This window comes from Oryctolagus cuniculus, chromosome 8, assembly GCF_051225735.1.
Source record: "Oryctolagus cuniculus isolate XC-2025 breed Fujian yellow rabbit chromosome 8, ASM5122573v1, whole genome shotgun sequence".
In the NCBI taxonomy this organism is placed as follows: Eukaryota; Metazoa; Chordata; class Mammalia; order Lagomorpha; family Leporidae; genus Oryctolagus; species Oryctolagus cuniculus.
Window position 1 is genome coordinate 100770562 of NC_142874.1, and position 24442 is coordinate 100795003.

General features: G+C 39.5%; 1 protein-coding gene across 5 annotated transcripts in view; it reads right to left on the reverse strand.

Annotated features, from left to right (window-relative positions):
• SMARCAD1 (SNF2 related chromatin remodeling ATPase with DExD box 1) overlaps nt 1-24442 on the reverse strand; it is an 80978-nt gene that overhangs the window by 26724 nt on the left and 29812 nt on the right. For 4 of the 5 annotated variants that reach the window (XR_016212058.1, XM_089302623.1, XM_008267592.5 and 1 more), the window contains 5 exons: nt 24183-24249; nt 13698-13798; nt 10081-10182; nt 8344-8425; nt 5278-5669 (listed from right to left, as the gene is read on the reverse strand). Coding sequence is in view for 3 of the 5 variants with exons in the window: in XM_089302623.1 (XP_089158749.1) it covers nt 5278-5669; nt 8344-8425; nt 10081-10182; nt 13698-13798; nt 24183-24249 (744 nt within the window). In the remaining 2 variants the exon portion in view is untranslated. Of the gene's footprint in view, nt 1-4625; nt 4979-5277; nt 5670-8343; nt 8426-10080; nt 10183-13697; nt 13799-24182; nt 24250-24442 lie in introns of those variants that run through there. The other variant, XM_008267593.5, reaches the window with a different exon arrangement.

Sequence of the window (24442 nt, forward strand, 5' to 3'; positions counted from 1 at the left end):
ATACTGTGAAATATACAAATGTACACATAAATGGATGATGTTCAAAATATCTTAAGTGGCGAGTAACTTCAGTATAATTTTGTATAAACTGGACTACCAACTTTATTCTTGGATGTGACTACTTCAATTTTTTGAGTCTTTTTTTTTTTTTGACAGGCAGAGTGGACAGTGAGAGAGACAGAGAGAAAGGTCTTCCTTTGCCTTTGGTTCACCCTCCAATGGCCGCCGCGCCGTGGCCGGCACACCGCGCTGATCTGAAGGCAAGAGCCAGGTGCTTCTCCTGGTCTCCCATGGGGTGCAGGGCCCAAGCACTTGGGCCATCCTCCACTGCACTCCCTGGCCACAGCAGAGAGCTGGCATGGAAGAGGGGCAACTGGGACAGAATCCGGTGCCCCGACTGGGACTAGAACCTGGTGTGCCAGTGCCGCAAGGCGGAGGATTAGCCTAGTGAGCCGCAGCGCTGGCCAATGACTACTTCAATTTAACACTGAAGAAATTAACTTTCAAAAAATAAAGCTAATATTTCAGGGGAATAATAAAAGGAAAAAATGTAATTGCCACATGGTGGATAATTACATGAAAAAAGAGTATCAATGGGTCCTGAATAATGTCTCTAGATTAAGAATTTTACTATCTAAGGATTTTTTTCTTTCAGTTTGTGATTTAAGTACTCCTTTCTTGCCACAGTGTGTCACTCTTACTGTAACATTACTTTTGAATTTCTATTGGAAGGGGGAAATCTTTTTTTTGTTTTTTTTTTGGAAAGCTTTTATTTAATAAATATAAATTTCACAGATACAGCTTTTGGATTATAGTGGTTCTCCCCCCCATACCCACCCTCCCACCCCCACTACTGTCCCACCTCTACTCCCTCTCCCATCCCATTCTTCATTATATTCTCTCTCTCTCTTTTTTTTTTTTTTTTTGACAGGCAGAGTTAGTGAGAGAGAGAGAGAGAGACAGAGAGAAAGTTCTTCCTTTTTCTAATGGTTCACTCCCCAAATAGCTGCTACGGCCGGCCGATCCGAAGCCAGGAGCCAGGTGCTTCCTCCTGGTCTCCCATGTGGGTGCAGGGCCCAAGCACCTGGGCCATCCTCCACTGCCTTCCTGGGCCACAGCAGAGAGCTGGACTGGAAGAGGAGTAACTGGGACGGAACCGGCGCCCCAACCAGGACTAGAACCCGGAGTGCTGGCGCCGCAGGTGGAGGATTAGCCTAGTGAGCCGTGGTGCCGGCCTAAGATTCACTTTTAATTACCTTTCTATACAGATGATCAACTCTACATTAAGTAAAGATTTCAACAGTTTGCACCCACACAGACACACAAAGTATTAAGCACTGTTTGAAGACACATTTTACTGTTAACTCTCATAGTACAACACATTAAGGACAGAGGTCCTACACAGGGAGCAAGTGCACAGTGACTCCCATTGTTGATTTAACAACTGACACTCTTATTTATGACGTCAGTGATCTCTCGAGGCTCTTGTCATGAGCTGCCAAGGCTATGGAAGCCTTCTGAGTTTACAAACTCCAACATTATTTAGACAGGGCCATAATCAAAGTGGAAGTTTTCTCCCTTCAGAGATAGGTACCTCCTTCTCTGATGACCCCTACTTTCCCCTGGGATCTTACTCACAGAGACCTTTCATGTCAGTCATTTTTTGCCACAGTGTCTTGGCTCAGGGGGAAATAATTTAAAAGCACGTATAATTCCCAAATTATTTAATCCCCAACTAAAAAAAAGCAATCCTAAGGAAAAAATCCCTAACCTTTCATTATTATAAATACCTGGCAGGAGCCTACAAAGTGCTCCATGAATTAAAAATTTTTTAATATAAGTTTACCAAACTTGTTCAAATTACAGAAATCTTATAAACAAACTCAATAAAGCGTCCCTATCTGGAAGGAAGAAATACATATTATAAAGCTTTAACTGACGAATTTAGACAGACATTTTAAAGAATTCACAAAGTAATGCAAAAAAAAAAAAAAAGAAAATGTGGTCTAATTTACCAGTAGATAAAACTGGTACAATGAGGAAGATAAAGTTATTTGACATGAGCCAAACCTGTACTGCTTGGTTAACATTCAAGAAAAGCCACAGCTATGCTGATCTAAATGTTAATTAAGTAGATAGAGAGGAGAAAAGTTTTAGGTTAAGCCATTCATGAATTATCTCATTGGTCAGTATAGATATGCTAATTCTCTGATTAATGTATAGACATGCAATATAGTAAAATTTATCATAGACATAACACTGCATCCCACCTTACTTAGTAAAAGATTAGCCCAAGATTCAGAAAGTGGATGGTGAACTAATACCATCAAAATGTGTGCAATCTGGCAACAAAAGTTCTAATTTTATCACATTAACAATACAAGCTTTTAAACCAACAACATTTTTGGCTTACTACATTTACAACCAGTACCTGATTTAATGATGTAATTTTCTTAAATCAAGCACCTACATTATTATGTAGGAAAGCTATTAAGTAAGATTGAAATTTATCGAGAAAACTGAATAAATATTTTAATTTTGAATGTAAAGGAAAAAACTGAAAGGTATTAATAAAACTGTAAATATAAGCACCCTCTCAGGTAATGCACTGAACTTTTAAAACCACCAACATTTCCAATATAAAATGAGGGTGACTGAATGTCTAAGACAACTGTAGTTTAAAAAAGAAGTATAATTCTCAGACAAGAACATCATTAATGATACATAAATGTAATCATTAGATTTAAGATTACTGTTAATGGATTATGTAGATGCTATTATACCAATATTATACTTTACATGTCATACTTACATTATATGTTTAATAAAACTTCAACTTTTCAAAACTTTTTAAAGGGATTTGCTAGTAATTTTCACATTTGAGTTGCCTTCATAAGAACATAAGAATGAAATACTGATGATTACACTCAGTCATTTAATGATAATCAATACTACAGAAATTTAATTTTTTAACAAAAATCACAATTAAAATGCAAGTGTTTACTTGGGTCAAGGGCTCAGTTTGCATTTTTTGGGTGAAATGTTTATCAATTCTTAAGTTCTGCCAAAGTTCCCAATTTGGAAGACTAACTAAGCTTCAATAATAATTTTAAGAATGGAATAGTTTCAGGTGTTCTAACTGTATAACATTTTAAATCTTCATTGAAGTTCGCTTACAACTGACTTGATTAAAGCCTCAACTAAATGTCACAGGAATTTTAAATAGAGCAGCTAACAAAATAAAAATGTGATTTTTTTGGCTTTTCTTTCCTTTTGAATTTGCTTAAATGCATTATCGTTACTTCCTGAATAATAAAAAGTATATTATGTAGTTCTACCAAAATACACATATAATACTGATTTTTTCCTATGAGGATTTTATTGACATATTATGTTCTATAAACCAGTCACATTCAGAATTCTAAAGCACAAAGTGAAGCTAAAAAATTATGAGAAAATTAAAAGTAAAGCTTGTACATATTAGCTTGCCATTTGAACTATTAATTTGCAAAACTCACCATCTGTCTACTTAGCTCAGGACAACAAAGTAATATTTTCACCACACATAAGTAGAAAGCTTATTTTTAGGATACTTTTCAACTGTTACATAAAATATTCAAGATCTGGGTGGCTGACTAGAACAAACAATATAATGTTTATGTTCAACTTTCAGAAAAGGACAAGAACTTCGGAGGTTTTAAGTAATGTATTATCTCCAAAGTCATGTCAAGACTAATTTAAACTATCCAATTAATTAGTAAGGGAAACATGCTTTCCACATGTTAAGTTGTTGAATATTTTTAAAAACATCTGGCATATAAACTTCTGGTAAAATTATATAATTTACTTTTACTATAAGATATCTGGGCAAGCAGCTACAGTGACTAAACAAAGTAGTGCAGATAATTGCATTCCTTATTCAATAAATTAGAATCCAAACAAGCCTGAGCAACCCAACCCTGCAATAACATAGGAGACCATTAAAGATTAAAAGAAAGAAGAAAAGGAGGAAAAGAACAAGAAAGCCCCTCAGCAAATACTTTAAGAAATAAATCACTCAGGCAAAGCCAAACAAGTTTTGAAAGGGCCTGCTTTGACAGATGTTCTTTTGGAAAATCAAAGGCTTCAGGCAAAACGCACAATTTTATTATTTTTTTAAAAAATTTAAAATACTAGCAATGTAGTTTCTGTATTTTTCAAACATTTTAATTTTTAAAAAAATGCTTTATACAACCATTGTTGAGGGACCCTATTAGCACGTCAACACACTTAAGGGTACTTATGCTCACTTAGATTAACCACAGGTACAAACTAACCACAAATGCAACTCTGCTCCACAACTTAGGGAATAAAACTTCCTAAAAAGTTTTATAAAGGATCTAGACTCACTTCATCTTCCAAAGCTATGGCAAATCATCCATACTGCTTTTACAACAGGGCCTACACAAAATTCACACAATCAAAGCCCACATTCTCAAAAGAACTGAAGCAAAATTTAAAAGGGAGTTCTTTGTATAAGATTTGTTGACTGTTGACATTTATAAAACTGAAACTCCAGATATTTTGGATAATTCCTGTTTACAGGAAATCAAATTCCAGAAAATGATCATGCAAAGTGTACTTACCAGTTTTTATGCCTTCCCTTCACCTAACGCTTGAATGCTAGGCTTCCACAAACTTTTATATCTTTCCAATTAAAAATGCTGCAGCCTGCTACACTCCATAAAATGGCCGCGTTGTTTAACCAAGAAAAACATGTTAGAGATTGAGCTGTCACTTTTAGAAGAAAAAGAAAATAAACGATTGCTTCTCTTGTGATGAAGTATGAAACACTTAGGCCGGCATTTGGAGATCCCCTGGATGTTGCTATTGCTCTTCAAGTAGCTGGAGTAAAATTTCTGCCACATTCTTGCTTTCTGCATGGTGTCTCAGCAGTAACAGATCAGAACAGGCTAACAAACAACTCCTTCCTAAATGTAAGCTCTAATTTCTTCTTCTGCAGTGAAATGAACCAAGTTTCTGTGCAAAAAATGAGTGACAGTATTCCCAGCCAATCAGCTTGGGGTTTTTCAGGAAAATCACCCCTTAATTCATTCAAAATTAGGTCATATGACACTATTTGAAATACTATTGGCTTACAACGAAAGTAATGTTTGACTCTACACAGGATAAGGCCACCCATCTATGCTTCCCTGGGCTGAAGGCAACTTGACTATAAACGTTACTGTGAATTAAGCACACACACACAGAAGGGGGGGAAAAAGAATGTAGCCTTACCAGAGCTTCCCAACTGTTAAAGGGCCGGAGTTCTGTTATCTTCTGAGCCTTTTTCTGAGAACACTGAGGAATTAGAGTGAGTTCACCAATTGAGGCATCTTGAAGGAAGTGAAGAATTTTACCCTTATAGCCATCCTCCATCACTTCTTCACCACTACTATAGTCCTCATCCAGAGAACTGCCAACATCAGAACCTGAATCATACTCAGAGTCTTCAGTGACTTTCTTTGGATTAAATACGTTTTTTTTACGTTTCTTGTTAAAACCATTTTGTGGTTTCACGGAAAATTTCTGTTTTAGTTTTGTTTTAGTTGTATTTTTAGGATAATTTTGACCCTTTGAAGAAACTTCTTTTCCATTTGGAACCTCATTTTGTGAAGCATATTGCATATCTGTGTATAAAAACAAAACAATAACTAAATGAGAAATATACAAATTAAAGATATGGCTTCAAAGAAGAAAAATTTTACATAATCCTCCTGAATACAGAATTCAGCCACAATTGATTGGTAAATCTTGATGTACTTTACAAGAAATACTCAAGGCGACTTTCATGATATATGCTAAGCTAAAATAGTTTCAAAATCACTTGATAATTTATCTTTTAAAATTAATTAATGGGCCTGTGCTGTGGCGTGGCCAGTAAAGCTGCCACCTGCAGTGCCGGCATCCCATATCAGTGCCAGTTCAAGACCCAGCTGCTCTACTTCTGATCCAACTGTCTGCTATGGCCCAAGTGCTTGGGAGCCTGCTACCCCCATGGGAAACCTGGAAGAAGCTCCTGGCTCCTGGCCCTGGATAGGCCCAGCTCAGGCTTTTGCGGCCATCTGAGGAGTGAACCCATGGATGGGAGATCTCTCTGTCTCTCTCTGTCTCTTTGTAACTATGCCTTTCAAATAAACAAATCTTTTAAATAATTAAATACAAATTTCCATTTTTTAACATTGATCCTGAGAACATAAATGGCAGCTATATATCCAAAGATGTCTCTGTGTTCCTTACCAGCCCCACTCCCGTGTAATAAAACACTCCTTCTTGAAGCTTACTAATAAAAATTGTATGTTAAACTATCTTGTTATAATCAAATATCCATCACTGTCTCCACTATTTCAAGTTCATCATTCTTAAAAAATTATTTAAATACACTATTACCAAAAATCAAGAATATTTTGTCACTGACTAGTCCATCACATATCACAGAATTCTAAGAGGCCTGAGGATCAAAGTTATTCTTACTTTATATACTAGTTAAAAAACAAAACAAAACAAAACAAAAAAACAAATAATAAAGCACCTCTTAATCTCTAGCACAATAGAGTTGGCTCTTTGTATCCATGGGCTCTACATTCATGGATTCAATCAACTACAGATCAAAAATATTAGAAAATATTCTGTCTGTACAGTATTGAACATGTACAGACTTTTTCTATACAATACTATGTACATGGCATTTACACCATATTAGGTATTCTAAGTTATCCAGAGATTATTTATTTAAAGTACATGGGAGGATGTGCATGGGTTACATGCAAAGACTAAATATCATTTTACATAAGGGACTTGAGCAATGGCAGATCTTAGTATTACCAGGAGGCCCTGAACCAATCATCCAGACATGGAGGGACCACTGAACTTTATTTAGAATATTTATTTTTTATTTACTCAAAAGAGCTTTTAGATTTGAAAGTGATCAATCATGCTTGTGACACATGAAAAACATAAGCAAAATAAATTGAATGAGGTATTCCTTAAATTTCTTCTCATTCATAATCTGGATCTTCTGAATCAGTCTTCAGGCTCAGAATGAGTATTTCTGGTAGCATTCCGCCCTCCAACGAAATTCTCTGGTTGTATAGTATTTCTCAGAAAAATTCATTAAGAGGCATCTAAATTCTCTATGCTGGGCTTTTAAAGCTGGCTTTGTAATGATAAAGACCTAGTCTACTTGATTTTTGCCTCTCCCCTATCATTTGGTGCTAGAGTTAACAAGGTTCTACTAGAATTCAGAGGCTTTCTTTCATGTTGATGATACACCTAAGTTTTTGATGCTGGTGCTTTTCATATTCATGCAAATACAGATTAAGATAATCTGCATTGTAATGATTATAAGATACCACCATTCACAGGAAACATCCTGACATGTGAACTTACTTTGATTCCTTAGTGTTAAAATAAGCTTTACCTATCAAGAAATATTGGCCAAATAGAGATATTTCTTGTTTTGTTTTATATTATCATAAAAAAATAAGTCAAAACATTTAGGAACTTCTCTTTCTCTGTTGTTTTGCCTTTCAAATAAATAAATTGATCTTTTTTAAGAAAAGGAAGGGGGAGGCCCAGTACAGTGGCCTACCACACCACAGAGCCAGTTTGAGTCATCCCTGCTGCTCTACTTGTGATTCAGTTCCCTGCTAATGTACCTGGGAAGGCAGTAGAAGATGGCCCAAGTACCTGGTCCCTGACACCCACAAGGGAGACCCAGATGGAGTTCCTGGCTCCTGGCTTCAGCTTGGCATAGCACCAGCAGTTGCAGCTGTTAGTAAAATGGCAGTCTCAACTGTGGTACCATCTATACCCTGGATGCCATCTTAGGCCCTGGCCCCCTGTCACCATCTTGCATAGTTGGCTTTGGTCCTAAGCCCCATGGCCCAACCACCTGTGTCAGCTCCACCCCTACCCTAATGGGATTCGCTGCTTCTACTTCCTTGCCACCCCTCCCCTTACTGCAAAGGTTTAACAGGACCTGTTCCTGAACACGTGCTCTCTCTTACTCTCTCTACACCACCCCCTATGTCAGTGGGCTTCTCCCACCTGACAATAAACCTTTCCTGTTGGTGGGTGTGTTTTCATTCCATTTGAACAGAAGATCTCTCTCTCTCTCTCTCTTTCAAATAAACACATCTTACCAAAATATTGGGAAATTGTTATTTTAAAAATTTATACAGTGACTTCAAATGTTATTTGCAATTCCACTCTTGGGACTCATAACTAGTAGGCTTACTACTTCCCATACACTAAAATATAGAACATAATGAGAAGTATGTATTTTCTATGACAGAATATTACCTTGGTCTTCCGCAAACACTTTTAGAGATTCTAAAGCTTCAGTATACATCCACTCATGTTCCTTGAGTACTTCTCTCAGTTCCTAGAAATGTTATTGATCCTTCTGTTAATATTTCAAATTAGCAACTTGTGAAAAACACATTCTTTGAAAACTAAGCTAATTACCTGAAAGCACAGAATACCTATCTGATTATTTTATCCTTTTTATGTGATTTACAAATGTTTTCTATGAAATTTTACTTCTGCAAATACATGATGGTATTCATAAGGAAGAAAACTTATTTTTGCATTTCTAGCTTTCCCCACAGAGTACTCTGAACACTGAGGAATCAAGAAATATATCCGCAATTAAAAATGAAAACTGAGGCCAGTGTTGTGGGATAGAAGATTAAGCTACTGCTTACAATGTCAGCATCGCATATCAGAGCATCTTTTTTGAGCTGCAGCTGCTCTACTTCTGATCTTCCTTGCTAAGATGCCATTGGAGGGTGAACCAACGGCAAAGGAAGACCTTTCTCTCTGTCTCTCTCTCACTGTCCACTCTGCCTGTCAAAAGAAAAAAAAAATAACCCCCTCTGTCTGTCTCTATATATTTATACTCAAATATATCTGTGTGTGTGTATATATATATATTTCCCTCTCTCTTTCAAATAAACAAATAAATAAATCTTTTACAAAAAGTAAAACTTCAACATGGATTGCTAACTTCAAAATTTTTAATTTCAACATATATAAAGAACAGGATAGCAACAAATTTTGCCTTTAGCTCATGAGAATTCAGATATATAATCTGAACTTCATTGGAATGATTTAACACAAATGTAAATGTATTCCAAATGTTAAATATGTGCTTCTATATATGATCACAGGATTAAAAGGAGGCCCTTGTAGCAATGGCAAGCTTGGTATAGTCTTTAAAGAACTGATAGAATTTTTATTATCTGGGAAGTACAATAGACCTTATGAAACATAAGGATACTGAAATGCAATATTATATTTCAAAATTCTTATGAGAATTTCAAGGATGAGACATGGGGTAAAAAAAAACAGTAACTGGATAGGGTAGGGTTATAGATGGCATTCTAGATGATTAACACGTTAAAAAGCAGTCCACAATTTTTATTATGATGATAGTTGTAATGCTGATACTATAAATTAGTAAACAAGGTAAATAAACAAGGTAAAAACATGATAAGCAGTTTAAAACTACTTCATATAACATTCATAAAAGGCAAACATTTAATTAGAAAAACGGAAACTTGGCCGGCGCCGCGGCTCACTAGGCTAATCCTCCGCCTTGCGGCACTGGCACCCCGGGTTCTAGTCCAGGTCGGGGCGCCGGATTCTGTCCCAGTTTCCCTTCTTCCAGGCCAGCTCTCTGCTGTGGCCTGGGAGTGCAGTGGAGGATGGCCCAAGTCCTTGGGCCCTGCACCCCATGGGAGACCAGGAGAAGCACCTGGCTCCTGCCATTGGATCAGCACGGTGCGCTGGCCACAGTGCGCCAGCCATGGCGGCCATTGGAGGGTGAACCAACGGCAAAAGTAAGACCTTTCTCTCTGTCTCTCTCTCTCACTGTCCACTCTGCCTGTCAAAAAAAACCAAAAAACCAAAAAACCAAAAAAACAAAACAAAACAAAACGGAAACTCACCCTAAGCTTTCACATGGTTAAACTGGAAATTCATTTTGTAATCTTTTTAAAGTACACATTAATTAAATTTGTACACATGACTACTCACCTGCTTATCAAAATTTGGAAACTCCTTTTGTAATTTTAGTACAATACTTTCCTGCTTTTCCCAATTACTGCTAGATTCTGCAGACTCATTTGACTCCTCACCCTAATTGAAGAGAGGAAAGAAAATGAATCAATTTAAGAGATAAACAATAACAAACGGATAAGGAAGGAGGATGGGAGGGAGGAAGAGAATATCATTACATTCTTATAATTGTATCTATGAACTATGTTGAATCTGTTAAAAACTAATGAATAAAAATTTTAAAAATATTTAAAAATGTCATCAGTAACAATGGTCTTAAGGAAATTACATTTATATTTTGACATGATTTGAAAATTATATTTGGGGACTAGTGCTGTGGCATAGCAGGTAAAGCCACCACCTGCAGTGCCGGCATCCCATATGGGTGTCAGTTTGAGACCTGGCTGCTCCACTTCCGATCCAACTCTCTGCAATGGCCTGGGAAAGCGGTTTGGAAGACGGCCCAAGTCCTTCAGCCCCCGCATCCGAGTGGGAGACCCGGAGGAAGCTCCTGGCTCCTGGCTTCGCATTGGTGCAGCTCTGGTTGTTGCAGCCAACTGGGGAGTGAATCAGCGGATGGAAGACCTTTCTCTCTCTCTCTCTCTGCATCTGCTTCTCTCTCTGTATACCTCTGACTTTCAAATAAATAAATAAATAAATCTTTTAAAAAAAAGAAAATTATACTTGATCAGAAGAGTCCAAGATCTGTTTCTATTTATATGACCTTTGACAAATAAATTACTTTAAAAGTAAAAAAAAAAAAAAATATTGCTAATTTAAGATCTCTTGAAAGACTTTGGGGCTGGTGCTGTGGCATAGCAGGTAAAGCAGCCACCTGCTAGTGCTGGCATCCCATGTGGGTGCCGGTTCGAGTCCTGGCTGTTCCTCTTCCAATCCAGCTCTCTATTACGGCCTGGGAAAGCAGTAGAAGACGGCCCAAGTGTTTGGGCACCGGCATCCATGTGGGAGAGCTGGAGGAAGCTCCTGGCTCCTGGCTTTGGATTGGCCCTGTTCTTGCCGTTGTGGCCATTAAGGAGTGAATCAATGGATGGAAGACCTCTCTCTCTCTTTCTCTGCCTCTCTATAACTCTGCCTTCCAGATAAATAAATAAATCTTAAAAAAAAAAAAAAAAGATCTTGATTATATAGGTGCTAACCCAAACCACGCAATGTGCAAAATAAAATCTTTTAGAATATTTCTCAAGTTAACTCACTGTATGTAACTCATATATAAAATGAAGAGTTCTCCAAGCAAATGACAAGTTTTAAAAACTGGTACCAATGTCTTAACTATGCTCACAATTTCATAGCTCTCTGTAAGTTTTAATTTCTGAAAGACGTTTACCTTTGCATCAATCTTCATCTATACAACGGATTAAATATTAATTACAACCACAAAAGGAATCTTAAGTGGAACTAAACAGCATATAAATTAAATAGATTAATCTGAGAATAACTATGGCTATAGCCACCTTTACACAGTCTTCCTTCTACCACTTCATTTTACTTGAACAAATTCATTAAATTCTACATTTAAATGAACAAAAAAGATTCCTTGGGTTCATGTGTGAGAAAAAATCTTGTATTCTACTTAATCAACAATTTATCTACTCTGTTAAGTAATTAACAAGTTAGTCTTCTACTTTCTCCTTTACTTCCCTTTAAAAAAAAAAAGATTTATTTTATTTATTTGAAAGTCAGAGTTACAGAGAGAGGTAGAGACAGAGAGGTCTTCCATCCACTGATTCACTCCTCAGTTGGTCCCAACGGCTGGAGCTGCACCTATCCAAAGCCAGGAGCCAGGAGCTTCTTCCAGGTCTCCCACACAGGTGCAGGGGCCCAAGGACTTGGGCCCTGTTCTTCTGCTTTCCCAGGCCACAGCAGAGAGCTGGATCAGAAGAGGAGCAGCCGGGACCAGAACCGGCGCCCATATGGGATGCTGGCACTGCATGCGTGGCTTTACCTGCTATGCCACAGTGCCAGCTCCGTTAATCATTTTTTAAGATTTGGAAAATAATAATCAGCTTTTGGAAATTAATTACATGTTATCATAAATGAATCATTCAGCAGACAGTATGTCTATCACTTGATGTTTGCTCTTAGACCCGAGGCTTCTGTCAGCTCTGCTAATCTCTGGTGACTGAAGATAGTAGCGTGGTCCAATGGATCCACTGGAGCTTCAAAGAAGCCACGTGCAACATGAAGTTTGGGCTCAAATCTGACTCGTTTTTTCCAAGTCCATAATACATAAGTGAAACAGATAGATTTGACACTTGTTGAAATTGTTTATCAGCTCCTAAACCCAAGGGAATGCTAAACCAAAATCCATAGAATTGTCCTTCTTAAAATAACTCAAGGGGCAGGGATTTGGCCTGGTAAACAAGAGGCCCACATCCCATAATGGAGTGCCTGGGTGTGAATCCCAGCTCTGTTCCTAATTCCAGCTTCCTGCTAATGCACCCCCTGGGAGGCAGAGGAGATAATGGCTCAAGTAGTCAGGTCCCTGCCACCACCAAGGGAGACCCAGATTGAGTTCTTGACTCCCAGCTTTGAACCCAAGGCTGATGTGGGCATTTGGGGAGTGAACCAGCAGATGGGAGCAAGTCTGTCTTGCGCGCGCGCTCTCTCTCTCTGCTTTTCAAATAAGTAAAAAATTTAAAAATTTAAGTGGAAAAATATGAATAACAACATCACATTCCTGATGGAACTGCAGAGACTGATACTATCATCTCATCCTAACGTACTAACATGCCTCCTTGGACTATAGAAAAGTTGAATGGCTCTTGGGCAATTATTTCACAGTATCATAAAAAATCAGGTAATGGCCCCAGATTACATCATATGTGGGATTTTTACTGGAGCAGGGCGATATAGTTATGCAATTATTAACTGGGCAGATGCTTTTTTCTGCTCTATTCCAAATACAAAGGACAAGCAGAAGGCTATCTGTTTTCATGTTGACAGATTCAGTGATACAACTTTAGTGTCTTCAGAGTTATGGTAACTCTCCTGCTCTCTCTCTCTCTTTTTAAGATTTATTTATTTATTTGAAAGGCTGAATTACAGAGAGGGAAAGGCAGAGGCAGAGAGAGAGAGAGGTCTTCCATCTACTGGTTCACTCCCCGGATAGGGAGTGTAAGTATATTTCGGTGCAAAAGTTTTGATACTCATGCAGTTTTTGATTAAATTACATTTTCTGGGAATCTTTTTTTTAAAAGATTTATTGTGTTAATTTATTTGAAAGACAGAGTTACAGAGAGAGGTAGAGACAGACAGAGAGAGGTCTTCTATCTGCTGGTTCACTCCCCGAATGGCTGCAATGGCCAGAGCTGGGCCAATCAGAAGTTAGGAGCCAGGAGATTCTTCCAGGTCTCTCACAAGGGTGCAGGGGCCCAAGCACTTGGGGCATCCTCTGATGCCTTCCCAGGCACATTAGCAGGGAGCTAGATCAGAAATAAAGCAGCTGGGTCTCGAACCAGCACCCATATGGGATGCCAGCACTGCAGGCCAGGGCTTTAACCCTCTGTGCCACAACATCAGGCCCCTCTTGAAGTTTTTAAGCAACCATTTTGATACTATAATTTAAATGCACTTACATGATCTATTCTTGTCTTTTTTAAAGATTGATCATCATTAAATTCATCTTCCTCATATGGCTCTGAAGAAGAAGATAATTTTCTTTTCCTGGGCCCACCACCTTTAAAAAAAGAAGCAAAAAGTTTTCACAGAAATAATCAACTTAATGTAAAGCAAGCAAAAATGAAATATAAAATGAGTACTACACAGTTTTTTTGACAGCATAGCCAAGTTACTTCTTTTACATATGATTGGACTGAGGGAAAACTGCACAATCACTGCAATCTTTCAAAAGTAGGAATCACTGTATACTTTATCCATAAACTAGTACATTATTGAAAGCTAAAAATATATCTCTGGGGCCAGTGCCATGGCGTAGTGGGTTAGGCTGTACCCTGCAGTGCTGGCATCCATATGGGCACCGGTTTGAGACCCGGCTGTTCCACTTCTGATCCAGCTCTCAGCTGTGGCCTCGGAAAACAGTGGAAGATGGCCCAAGTCCTTGGGCCCCTGAACCCACACAGGAGACCCAGAGAAACCTCCTGGCTCCTGGCTTCAGATCAGCACATCTCCAGCTGTTGTGGCCAATTGGGTAGTAAACCATCAGATGGAAGACCTCTCTCTCTCTCTGCCTCTCTCTGGTAACTCTGAATTTCAATTAAATAGATCTTAAATATATATCTATATATATCTATATCTCTCTCTATATATACACACACATTGACAAGTAATCCTAGAGTAATACTTATGGGGAGGGACTCTCCCCAGTGGACTGGACTGAGTGTTCAGCAGTGAAAAAAGCTGAGCTCCATCAAATGTTACCAGAGCAGCATCACTGACACAAATAATTACTCACTGTCTACTTACATATCAGGCTTTGCACAAACTTTTAACACAAATAATTATTTCATGCCTTTTCCACAAATAAACCAAAAATTAGGAAACATTTTTTAAAATGAAGAATAACTAAACAATAGGGAGCACAAGCAATTAACATTTATAACATAAAGGGCATATAACAATATAAAAGAAGTGTGCACCTTCTGTCACGACTGAAAGAAAAAATACTATATGATCTTGAGAAGCTATGCTATATATTTATACTTTGGATACATTTACATATTCCTTAAATACTCTCAAAAATCAAATTCCTTAAATACTTTGCTGTGCTAATATGAAGACACCTGTTAAAGCTTACAAGGATTTACCACCGCAACATTAATTACATCAGAACTTTCACTGTGTAGTTAGAAATAACTACACAATTTGTAGTAAAATTTGTAGTAGCATTATATTCCCAATACATATATATGGGACAGCTTCTAAACTATAAGCCTAAAAATTTCACAACATGGGCTGGCGCCGCAGCTCACTAGGCTAATCCTCCGGCTAGCGGCGCCGGCACACTGGGTTCTAGTCCCGCTCGGGGCGCCGGATTCTGTCCCGGTTGCCCCTCTTCCAGGCCAGCTCTCTGCTGTGGCCAGGGAGTGCAGTGGAGGATGGCCCAAGTGCTTGGGCCCTGCACCCCATGGGAGACCAGGAGAAGCACCTGGCTCCTGGCTCTTGCCATCGGATCAGCGTGGTGCGCCGGCCGCAGTGCGCCGGCCGCGGCGACCATTGGAGGGTGAACCAACGGCAAAGGAAGACCTTTCTCTCTGTCTCTCTCTCTCTCACTGTCCACTCTGCCTGCTCAAGCTGACGTGCCCCAAATGGTAGAGTTAGAAACATACCAGGGTACTCCAATTTAATCCCATCAAGGTGGCATGTACCAATGCCATCTCACTAGTCCAAGTGATCAATTTCAGTTCACAATTGATCATAATGAAAGGACTAAGAGTCAAAGGGAGCACATAAGCAAGTCTAGTACCTGCTAACACTAACCGATAGAATAAATAAAGGGGAGAGTGATCCAACATGGAAAGTGAGATACTCAGCAGACTCATAGAATGGCAGATGTCCTAAATAGCACTCTGGCCTCAGAATAAGCCCTAAAGGCATTCGGATCTGGCTGAAAAGCCCATGAGAGTATTTCAGGCATGGAAAGCCAAGACACTCTGGCAAAAGATCTCTGTGAGTGAGATCTCAGTGGAAAGAACAGGTCTTCAAAGAAGGAGGTACCTTTCTCTGAAGGGAGGAGAGAACCTCCACTTTGACTATGACCTTGTCTAAACAAGATAAGAATCGGAGAACTCAGAGGGCTTCCATAGCCTTGGAAACTCATGACTGGAGCATAGGGAGATTACTGATGCCATAGACAGGAGTGTCAATTGGTAAAGTCAACAACAGGAGTCACTGTGCACTTACTCCTCATGTAGGATCTCTGTCCTTAATGTGCTGTGCATTGAGATTTAATGCTATAACGAGTACTCAAACAATATATTTCACTTTGTGTTTCTATGGGGGTGCAAACTGTTGAAATCTTTACTTAATGCATACTAAACTGATCCTCTGTAAAAAAAAAAAAAAAAAAAATTATCAATTCCCAACTTGACTCTCACTGGGATTAAACATGACAATAGGTCTGATCTGAATTCATCATCATTAAAAAAAAATCATCTATTATTTTTCACTTTATGTTTCTGTGTGGGAGCAAACTGTTGAAATCCTTACTTAATGTATACTAAGCTGATCTTCTGTATATTAAGATAATCGAAAATGAATCTTGATGTGAATGGAAGGGGAGAGGGAGTGGGAAAGGGGAGGGTTGTGGGTGGGAGGGACGGTATGGGGGGAAGCCATTGTAATCCATTATTCGTACTTTGGAAACTTATATTCATTAAATAAAAAAAAAATAAGACAAAAAAAAAACAAAGAAAAAAATATTTCACAACATGGCTAAATAGGACTGAACCACCATTAACCCTTTAAAGAATGAGTAACCATTGGGGCTGGCACTGTGGCGTAGTGGGCTAAGCCTCCGCCTACAGTGCTGGCATCCCATATAGGCACTGGTTCGAGTCCCAGCTGCTCCTCTTCTGATCCAGCTCTCTGCTAAGGTATGGGAACCTGGGACCCTGCATCCATGTAGGAGACCCAGAAGAAGTTCCTGGGTCCTGGCTTTGGATATGCCCAGCTCAAGCTGTTGTGGCCATTTGGAAATGAACCAGTAGGTAGAAGACTTTTCTCTCTGTCTCTCCCTCTCTTTGTCTGTAACTCTGCCACTCAAATAAAATAAATAAAAACTTAAAAAGAAAAATGCAACCACTGTGCGCCAAGCATTGTGCTTGACCAATATAATTGCAGACTATCTGTACAATCTGGTTTTGAAAAATAAATAAATAAATAAATAAATAAAGGAATAGTAATCATGTTAGTATGAATACTTAAATCTTTTTTCCTGATTCAGGAGAAATGTGAATGTGCAATCAGTATACAACAACTAATTTTTAGCAACCTTTTTAAGAAGGGGAAAATACAACCTCACTATCACCTATATATCTGTCAGGGTTCAGTAAGCATTGTTAGTAAGTTTGTCTGGAAAAAAAGCTTCAAACTAGGCAATTTATGTGATGGCACTTACATATACTTGCATCATTCTTAAAAAGAAGAAATGGGCAGGTGTTTGGCACAGTGGTTAAGACACAACTTGGGACTGCTACATCCCCTGTCAGAGACCCTAGGTTTCAATCCTAGCTCTGATAAAGCACACCCTGGGTAGCAGGTGATGATGACTCAAATATTTGGGTCCTTGTCAACCATGTTGGGACTTGGATTTAGCTTCCAGCTTCTGGTTTCATCCTGACCCAGCCACCACCCATGATGCTGGCATCCCATATGGGTGTTTCCAGTTTGAGGGTCCCAGCTAATGTTCCCCGGGAAAAGCAGTATAAAGGAGACCCAGACAGAGTTACTGGTTCCTGGCTTTGGCCTGGCTCAAGCTTGGCTGCTGTGGCCATCTGGAGAGCGAACCAGAGAATGGAAGATGTCTCTCTCTCTCAAACTATAGAATGGACGACTTCTCTCTCTTTCTCTAACTCCGCCTTTCAAATACATAATTCTTTTTTCTTTTTAAAGATTTTTAAATTTAGTTATTTGAAAGTAAGATTACAGAGAGAGGAGAGGCAGAGAGTGAGAGGTCTTCCATCTGATGGTTCACTCCTCAATTGGCTGTGATGGCTGGAGCTGTACCGCTCCAAAGCCAGGAGCCAGGAGCTTCTTCTGAGTCTTCCCATGTGGGTGCAGGGGCCCAAGGACTTGGGCCATCTTCTACTGCTTTCCCAGGCCATAGCAGAGAGCTGGATCAGAATGAAGCAACTGGGCCTTGAACTGGTACCCATTATGGGATGCCGGCACTGCAAGCAGCAGCTTCACAAACTATGCCACAGCACTAGCCCTAATAAATAATTCTTTAAAAAAAAAAAAATTGACCAGTGCCGCGGCACCGGCACCCTGGGTTCTAGTCCTGATCTGGGCGCCGGATTCTGTCCCGGTTGCCCCTCTTCCAGGCCAGCTCTTTGCTGTGGCCTGGGAGTGCAGTGGAGGATGGCCTAAGTCCTTGGGCCCTGCACCCCATGGGAGACCAGGAGAAGCACCTGGCTCCTGCCTTTGGATCAGCGTGATGCGCCAGTCGCAGTGACTACTGCGGGGTGAACCAACGGAAAAGGAAGACCTTTCTCCCTGTCTCTCTCTCTCTCACTGTCCACTCTGCCTGTAAAAAAAAAAAAAAAAAAGAAAAGAAAGAAAGAAAAAACTGCCAAAATAAACTTATCTTTTAATTCTTTCTTTCTGCTAAGTTGAGGTACTCTCGTAGTATATTGAATGTTATTTTATCTTCAAAGTTAGACAAAGCTGTCATTGTATATCTTACTTCAAAATGTACTATACTAAAAATAAGGATCTCTAATAATGATTAAACTAACAATTCCAAGATAAAGAAAATCTGTTTAAAAAGCAAACAAGGAGCCAGCACCGTGGCGCAGTAGGTTAATCCTCTGCCTGTGGTGCTGGCATCCCATATAGGCACTGGCTCTGGTCCCAGCTGCTCCTCTTCCAATCCAGCTCTCTGCGGTGGCCCTGGAAAGCAGTAGAAGATGGCCCAAGTGCTTGGGGCCCTGCACCAGTGTGGGAGACTGGGAAGAAACTCCTGGCTTCAGATCGGTGCAGCTCTGGCTGTTGTGGTCATCGAGGGAGTGAACCAACAGAAGGAAAATGGTTTTCTCTTTCTCTTCCTCTCAAATACATAAATAAAAAATATTAAAAAAAAAAAAAATCCAGTAACAAAAAACAAAAAGGAGCCAGCATTGTGGCGAGGTAGGTAAAAGTGCTGGTTCGTGTCCTGGCTACTCCGCTTCTGATGCAGCTCCTTGATATAGGCCTGGGAAAAGCAGCAGAGAAGATGCCCCAGTTTTTGGGCCTCTGCCAACACACGTAAGAGACCCCTGGCTACTGGCTTCGCCCTGGCCCAGTCCTGGTTGTAGTGGCCATCTGTGGAGTGAAACTGAGGATGAAGATCTCTCTCTTTCTCTCCATCTCTGCAACTCTTTCAAATAAATAAATAAATCTTTAAAACAAACAAAAAGAAAGACTCAATTTCTTGTTTAAAATTCTTTAAAAAATTTTTTTAAGGATTTATTCATTTGGGGGCCAGTGCCGTGGCACAGTAGGTTAATCCTCCACCTGCGATGCCAGCATTCCATATGGGCACCGATTCTAGTCCCGGCTGCTCCTCTTCTGATCCAGCTCTCTGCTATGGCCTGGGAAAGCAGTAGAAAATGGCCCAAGTCCTTGGGCCCCTGCACCCACATGGTTGACCATGAAGAAGCACCTGGCTCCTGGCTTTGGATAGATGTAGTTCTGGCTGTGCGGCCAATTGGGGAGTGAACCAGCGGATGGAAGACCTCTCTCTGTCTCTCCCTCTCACTGTCTGTAACTCTACCTCTCAAATAAATAAATAAAATCACCTTAAAAAAATAAAAAAGATTATTTGAAAGGCAGAGCTACAGAGAGGCACGCACACACACACACACACACACAGATATTCTCCATCTGCTGATTCAGTCCGCAAATGGCCACACCAGCAGGAGCCAGAAGCTTCTTCCAGGTCTCCCACATGCGTGCAAGGGCCCAAAGACTTGGGCCATCTTCTACTGCTTTCTCAGGCCACAAATATCTGGATCAGAAGTGGAGCATCTGGATCTGAAACCAGCGCCCATATGAGATGCCAGCACTGCAAGTGGCAGCTTTACTCACTATGTTACAGCACCAGCTCCACTGAAAATTTTTTAAAAATATGGAATATAAAAGTACAATGCAAGAAAGTAAAGAAAAAACTCAGCTGAGCTTTAAACTTAATGAAAATTGCAAACTCAATGAGGACAAGCACGATGACCACTTTGTTTCCTTATGTATGAAGTACCTAAAATAGCACCAGCCACCTGGTAGTTGAGCACAATAAATATGTTAAACAAATAAATCAAATGGTATGAACTGCTCAAGAGAAAAAAATATTAAACATTATTGTGGAATAAAGTCATTCTACAAGCTGTTTTCAAAGGAAAGACTACAGTACTGTGAGAGCAACAAAGAATACGTAAATTCCACAAGCCATCTTGCAACTCAACAAATAGTAATTCTGTCTTAACATTTTTTAGCTTTTATTTTTTTTTTCTGGACAGGCAGAGTGGACAGTGAGAGAGAGAGACAGAGAGAAAGGTCTTCCTTTGCCGTTGGCTCACCCTCCAATGGCTGCTGCGGCCAGCACACCACACTGATCCAAAGCCAGGAGCCAGGTGCTTCCTCCTGGTCTCCCATGGGGTGCAGGGCCCAAGTACCTTGGCCATCCTCCACTATACTCCCTGGCCACAGCATAGAGCTGGCCTGTAAGAGGGGCAACCGGGACAGAATCCGGCGCCCTGACTGGGACTAGAACCTGGTGCGCCAGCGCTGCAAGTGGAGGATTAGCCTATTGAGCCGAGGCGCCGGCCCATTTTTTAGCTTTTAAAATGCAGCCTTGGGAAACAGTCATGAAGTAGATAGTCAACCTTCACCTGTGCTACTGTTGATTATCATCAGATGGCCCTTAAGAACAAATAACTGCATTTACTATGCACAAATATGTATAAGGAACCACAGTAGGGAATTTACATGAGTTCAATCTAAGTGTTCAGCACTACTATTATACAATTTTATTGATAAGGAAACAGAAACACAGAAGAGTTAGCAATAATGCCCGAGGTCACACGGTTAGTTAAATAGTAAAACAAGAAAGGATTTTGACATTCTGTGCAGGTAATCACCACACAATCCCATCTTCTTGCTCAAATTAGAGGAAATTAAAGATTTTTTTTTGAAATGGTATAAAATAACTTTTATTTACATAATTTAAATCTATAGAACATAATGCTTTCTTTAGAACAAGAAAATTTACAAATGACAGATATGCTTTTTTTTGTCAAATACTTCTTCAAGCAAGATAATATACATGGTCACTTCTAATTCAAATAACAGGGTGGTAAACAGTGGATATTAACTTTTTATCTGAGTCTCAATCATTTACCAACAATTAGGCCCTGAAACCATCATGTTGATCACTTTCTAAAGACATCAATGTTCAGAAGGAAAAATCAAGAAAAGATAAATCCCTTCAATCACATCTCCTTTAAGATTTATAAAATCAATTCTTTGCAACATCTTCTTACATTAATCAGACTCAGCATAGGTCTTTCCATCTTACAAGATAAATACACTAAAACAATTCATATGGATGAAATAATGTGTTTACAATCACTCTGATACAATCCACTGAGGGAAAGGAATATGGAATAGATAACTGCTGATGAGGAATAATGGTTCCATAGGAACATGTTGCATTATTTTCTATTTTGGTCAATAATTTTAAATTTCTGAAAAATTTTAAAAGAAGAAACACCACTTAGGTTAGAGGCATTCACACAATGATATGACCATTAACAATAATAAGAGAAGTATATATTCAAATTAAAATGTACTTAATACTATTGGTTGAACTCTGTAATTAATACACAATCATTCTTAGGTGTTGAAACTTAACTGAAAAGTGATCCCTGTTAAATATAAGAGTGGGAATAAGAGAGGGAGGACATGTACAATTTGGGACAAGCTCAAGCTGACTTGCCCCAAATGGTAGAGTTAGAAATGTGCCAGGGGATTCCAATTCAATCCCATCAAGGTGGCATGTACCAATGCCATCTCACTAGTCCAAGTGATCAATTTCTGTTCACAATTGATCATAATGATAGGACTAAGAGCCAAAGGGATCACATAAACAAGACTAGTGTCTGCAAATATTAGCTGACAGAATAAAAAAGGGAGAGAATGATCCAACATGGGAAGCAGGATACACAGCAGACTCGTAGAATGGCAGATGTCCTAATCAGCACTCTGGCCTCAGAATCAGCCCTAAAGGCATTCGGATCCGGCTGAAAAGCCCATGAGAGTATTTCAGGCATGGAAAGCCAAGACACTATGGCAAACACACACACACACACACACACACACACACACACACAAAACAAAAAACAAACAAAAAAAACGAAATGAAAGATCTCTGCGAGTGAGATCCCAGTGGAAAAAAAGGTTATCAAAGAAGGAGGTACCTTTCTCTGAAGGGAGGAGAGAACTTCCACTTTGACTATGACCTTTTCTAAATATGATCAGAGTTGGCAAACTCAAAAGACTTCCATAGCCTTGGCAACTCATGACAAGAGCCTAGGGTGATTACTGATGCCATAAACAAGAGTGTCAATTTGTTAAGTCAACAACAGGAGTCACTGTGCACTTACTCCTCATGTAGGATCTCTGTCCTTAATGTGCTGTGCATTGAGATTTAATGCTATAACTAGTACTCAAACAGTATTTTTTACTTTGTGTTTCTATGTGGGTGCAAACTGTTGAAAACTTTACTTAATATATGCTAAATTGATCTTCTGTATATAAAGATAATTGAAAATGAATCTTGATGTGAATAGAAGGGGAGAGGGAGCAGGAGAGGGGAGGGTTGCAGGTGGGAGGGAAGTTATGGGGGGGGGAAAGCCATTGTAATCCATAAGCTGTACTTTGGAAATTTATATTCATTAAATAAAAGTTAAAAAAAATTAAAATGCACATATCCTTTGACTTAGCATCTTACTTTGAAATTTACATCTGCAGAAATAACATGAAGATCAATGCACAAAGCAATTTACATTAGTACTATAATAAATAATGGAAATACAAATGATAAATAGAGGAATGGTAAACTAATTAAACAGCTTAGTCACAAAATAATGTCATGGAGCCATTTTTAAAAACAGATAAATCTAATCTATATTCTGGTATGTATAATTACCAATGAGAAATTATTTTCTGCTTTCTTTAGGGGGGAAAAACAAAACCAGCCTAGAAATTTTGTTTCAAAATAGCTGTATGAACTCAGGTAAGCTATTTTTTTTTAAATTAATTTATTTATTTGAAAGGCAGAGGTACAGAGGAGTAGAGGCAGAAAGAGACTGAGAGAGGTCTTCCATCTAGTGGTTCACTCCCCAGATGGCCACAATGGCTGGAGCTGTGCTTATCTGAAGCCAGGAGCCAGGAGTTTCTGGATCTTCCACATATGTGCAGGGGCCCAAGGACTTGAGCCATCTTCTACTGCTTTCCCAGGCCTTAGCAGAGACCTGGATCAGAAGTGGAGCAGGTTGGTGCCGCGGCTCAATAGGCTAATCCTCCACCTGCGGCACTGGCACTCCCTGTCGGGGCGCCGGATTCTGTCCTGGTTGCCCCTCTTCCAGGCCAGCTCTCTGCTGGAAGTGCAGTGGAGGACGGCCCAAGTGCTTGGGTCCTGCACTTGCATAGGAGACCAGGAGAAGCACCTGGCTCCTGGCTTTGGATCAGCCTGGTGCGCTGGTGCGGCGGCCATTGGAGGGTGAACCAACAGCAAAGGAAGACCTTTCTCCCTGTCTCTTTCTCTCACTGTCCACTCTGCCTGTCAAAAAAAAAAATAAAATGAAAAAGAAGTGGAGCAGCCGAGACTTGAACCAGCACCCATATGGGCGCTGCTAAACCTGCTATGCCACAACACCAGCCCCCAGGTAAGCTATTTAATCTTCTTAAACTTGTTTCTTCATATAATGAAACTGAAGTTATCAATATTTTCATAAGGGTGGGGCCAGTGCTGTGGCATAATAGATTAAGCCTTTGCCTGAAATGCCAGCATCCATATGGGTTGGCTACTCCACTTCTGATCTAGCTCCCTGCTAATGGCCTGGGAAAGCAGAGGAACATGGCCCAAGTGCTTGAGGGCCCCTGCACCCATGTGAGAGACCCAAGAGAAGCTCCTGGCTTCAGACAGGCCCAGCTCCGGCTGTTGCAGCCATTTGGGGGATGAACCAGGGAATGGAAGACCTCTCTGTCTGTCTCTCTGTATGTAACTCTGCTTCTCAAATAAATATTTAAAAAAAATTCAAAAACGTAATTTTTGGAGCAATATTAATGAGAAGATACTACTTAGACATTATAATAAATTAACATGGTTTAAACTAAGTCAGACATACCTGCATCACCAAACATCAGCAAGGCAGCAGCAATTGCTCCATCCATGGTACTTGTTGAGTCTATCAACTGAGAGAATGAGAAAAGATTTTAAAAATAATACTTCTGGAATTACTTCACAAAGTTATTAAAAATTTAATAGAAGTAATATGGGAAAAGTGTATGTCTAGGTTATGTCCATTAAGCATACCTTAAAATGGATCAGATTTACTCATCACTGAAAAGAAAAATTAAAACAACCAAATATATATAACATACTACA